At 38.2% G+C, this 4,117-nt stretch overlaps 1 protein-coding gene across 3 annotated transcripts in view; it reads right to left on the bottom strand.

The window, feature by feature from the left end:
• Positions 1-2,341: 2,341 nt before the first annotated feature.
• faim2b (Fas apoptotic inhibitory molecule 2b) overlaps positions 2,342-4,117 on the bottom strand; it is a 5,888-nt gene continuing 4,112 nt past the window's right edge. For 2 of the 3 annotated variants that reach the window (XM_024269926.2, XM_036211870.1), the window contains one exon: positions 3,712-3,861. In XM_024269926.2, the coding sequence (XP_024125694.1) occupies positions 3,712-3,861 (150 nt within the window). Of the gene's footprint in view, positions 3,862-4,117 lie in introns of all 3 variants that reach the window. The other variant, XM_036211871.1, reaches the window with a different exon arrangement.

Raw genomic sequence — 4,117 nt, forward strand, 5'->3', positions numbered from 1 at the left:
GTTTATTAAAATACACATTTTTTTAATTGTTCGACTGCAATGCATTGTGGTCTATATTTGCTAATGTAGTGAGCATTGATGCACACTAGTTTTTCCCAAAGATTTGATTTTGGAACCATAGATTTGGACAGCACTACAAAATGGCGAACACACTATACAGTGCTTAGGGAAGGACTTTGAACACAACCTAGAAATGGCTAGTACTCTAAAATGTTGTGAATTTTTTGCTTGCGGGTTATCATTTTCAGCTGCCATCTAGTCTGTCACCAGGTCCCCTTGAACAAATGTTTAAAAAGTACAAACTGATTGCCTGATGCACACACACAAAACTGCGTTTACACACAGATCACATGTGATCACGTGTGTAAATGATGCGTTTAAATGCTGCTAGAATGCTGGGTCATCAGAGTTTTCTTATCAGCCGCTTTAAACTTAGTTTGTGATTATTATCCATTGAAAACTTGACGTTTTCCCACTTTCTTAAACAGACTTGCCCGATAATTAATATAAAAAACTCTAAATATGCGTTTTTAAAACACTAAAGTTTTCTATTCTCATCGCTCCCTCGCACACACAAACCACACACAAATCAGGTGAGACTATTTTGGTTCCGTATCTGTCTCCCCCGACACTGGTCTGCACGTTTGTGGAGAACCTTTCAGAGTTCAAAGAACCGCTGCCTTGTTCTCGCAACACAAACCGTCAGCACATCAAGAGAAGATCACGTCATCCGATGTATCCAGATATGCTGAAATATAATCACACAGAAACTGTAGATATGTAGATATCAGACTTTTTTAAACAGAGGACTGCTCACTAGACCATGGAAGTGCCATTAAAGAAGATTCTGCCTTTAGAGACGTCTGAAGGGATTCGGGATTGATCCCGAATCCTGCAAAAGAAAAAAAAAAAAAGGATTTTTAGCTCAGCCTTAACTTCTCTTCTCCAGATGAACTGCCTGATTTCTCACAGGGTGACTTTGCTCTCACACACTCAGCATGTTTGTTCAAACGTCATCACGCTGTTTGTTGTGAGTTCTCTGGAAGTCTCGCTCCGCCGGCCTCTGAATCCAGCGTGAAGCGGAGTGGTTTGTGGATTTTCTCACATTTGTGCTGTGTTTTTGATTTTTATGCAACCAAAGACATGGGAGCCACGCGCGTTTCAGATGATCATAACACCTTTTTAAGGTGCGGATAAAAGTGGAGTTGGGCAGTAATAGTGTAAACATATTCCAGTCTGTCGTGACAGTTTTGATGATTTTCACATTCGTTTTTGAGGCTTTAAATGGGCCTTTTAAGCAGATAAAACATAAAAAAACCTCTGGAGGATTTGTTATTTGTTGAAGTTCCCAGCAGTGTACAGTGGAGGGCCTCACAGACTTTTAGGAACAGTGCAGCTTCTGTCAGGGTGTGGTGTCAAACCTGAGAAAATTTCAGACACGAGACGAAACTTTGTAAATAGAACTTTTTTTTTCTCCCTTTTCATCACGTTTTCTGTTTGTTGTGTGATTTCTTTTTTTTTTTTTAATTGTATGATTAATGTCCAGAAAACACAGTGGCTGTCAGCTTTTTAGATTCAGTGCACCATGAAGGAAATGTCCAGAGGAGCGATATTCCATGTAATAGCCATTACTTGTAATACAAAAAAAAAGAGTTTGAAACTATGAAACAACAATGTGTTACAGTACAGTGTTTATTTATTTATTCTTTAGATGGCAGAGATACTGTTACAGGGAACCGCGACGCTTCCACACAAACTTTAACAGGGTTTTAGTTACATTTAAGTTAAAAAATTACTCAATAGGAGCGTTCTCTGTGAAAACTGTCGTGCACAATGTTTGAAATTTCAAAGAAAAATTCTTGCACTTACTAATATCACACTTTATAAATTAAAAAAAAAAAGATTGCTCTTTTTGCGTCCATCTTTAGCAATTTGATGACTTGTTTCATAGTTTCAAATGATTTTGCTGCTAAAACAGGATTTCCAAACAGGGTGTTTGATGCTTTCCAACCAGGATTTTCACAATGTTTGGCTCTTTTTGGGTTCAAAAGCTGCCGTTTTTCTCATTTGCTTCATCCAGATGTGCTGCCCTCTAATATCTGAAGCTATCACCTGCAGCCCATCACTTCAAATGTGGTAGAACACCAATGTTTGTATTTTGTCCACTCTGAGCTACCATAGAAACGTGTCTCTTTTAAAAAGTTTCAAAGTTTCTTTGAATTTCGAACATTCTGAAGATCCGTTGGACTCAACCGACTCCCTGCTTGTGAACATTTATCTTATTTATACAAGAACTCAATTTTGTACAGTTTTGTTAGAGGAAAAATGGTTTTAATATTTGTTTTTTTTCTGTTTTTTTTGCAAATGCCACTTGGCAACTTTTGTCTTCCTGTGCCAGAGTTGCTAAATTGTCTTTAACTTGTGTTTTTTATTGATTGCGATAATCTTTCTTGGTTTTTCTCTTTGAATTTGAACATGTTTCTTTTTTTTTAAATAAAAGTCTTGTTCTAATACTGGTGTGAGATTTTGCTGTTTTAGATACTGAAAGAGAAAATACTGATTTTTTTTCTTCATTTTTTAAAACATTTTCTATATTTTTTGGATCAAAGATCTCCAACTAAATGTTTTCTAAGTTAAAATAAAAATGTATTCATTTGTACCTAATTTCTAGTCATTGCTGCTCTGTGGGTACAGATTTAAGGTACTTTAAATCTAATTCAAAATATCGTCTTGTCAGTATTTTAAATAAATAGAACTATTGCCAAACGAAATATCCCGATATATCACCAAATTGATCATCCCCCCCCTACACCTCTAGTAAAAAGTATTCTGGGCGGCCCACAAGGTCCCTGCTGCCTTTACTGTAAGTAAGGAGCTCTCAACAACAGAGAAGGGAAGAGGGGCCGGGGTTGCTCCATTACAGTGGTCCCGCCCACAATTTAGAGGTGAATTTCTATGAACTCCTTCAAAAAGTGTGTCCTAGAAAACCTTTTTTTTTTTTTTTTTAATTTTTGGCTAAAATGACAATCATAATTACAAGACTACATTTAAAATCGACTACTTTTTAAGGGATGATCAGAGTGGGACTATAATTAACTTCATTCCTTTTTACTATTAATGCTTACTTTTTGGTGTTTTAGATATAAAAGACATCTAGTTTCAGTCATTTTAATGACATCTTTATTGTTGAACAGCATTCATGTTTACAAAAATACACAGTGGAGTTCTCGTCTCAGTTCTCTACGCAGAACTTTTTTTTCTCATCTTCTTCCTCTGCAGTTGTTTCTATCTGAAAGGCCACAATCGATTTACAGTAGAAATTTAAACATGTCTCTAATGACTTCCCACAAACATCAAAAAACATCTAACATCTGGAAACAGCAGTTCTGCAGAACACTGGAGACGTCCTCTAAAATGGTTCTTGTTTATAAAACTGTATAAAATGGACTGTTTATCCTCAGGGAGGAGAAACAAACTCAATCCTGCTGAGTTTCAACGTTCAGACTTTGGGATCATTTCAAACACTTCTAAAGGGTTCAGAGTTCATAACAATCATCTAACCAGCACTGATCTAGGACGTGAGGCAGGAGTGAGTTGTGTGGGTTTATGTATTTACAGTAACATTGGACCGCTTTGGTCAGGAATCGAACCGTCCTGCTATTTATCCTCAGGATTCTTAGCTCGTCAGGAGTCCCAACCCTGCAGCAGGAATCACTCCCGGCCTCCGCCCAGGAGCTGAAGCAGGAAGCTGAAAAGGTAGATGATGTCCAGGTAGAGGCTGAGGGTAGCGAAGATGTACTCCTCCGGGCTGATGGCGTAGCGTTTGTTCCCTAATAGCAGCTGAGTGTCGAACGCCAAGAACTGTTGGAAGAGAGGAAAGGAGTTAGAAAAGATGGATGGATGGATGAATAGGACTGATGGATGGATGGACAGATAGGATGGATGGATGGATAGATGGATGGATGGATGGACAGACAGGACAGATGGATGGATGGATGGATGGATGAATAGGACTGATGGATGGATGGATGGATGGATGGATGGATGGATAGGATGGATGGATGGATGGACAGATAGGATGGATGGATGGATGGCTGGATGGATGGATAGGACTGAT

The sequence above is a fragment of the Oryzias melastigma genome, linkage group LG5, assembly GCF_002922805.2.
Source record: "Oryzias melastigma strain HK-1 linkage group LG5, ASM292280v2, whole genome shotgun sequence".
Lineage (NCBI taxonomy): Eukaryota > Metazoa > Chordata > Actinopteri > Beloniformes > Adrianichthyidae > Oryzias > Oryzias melastigma.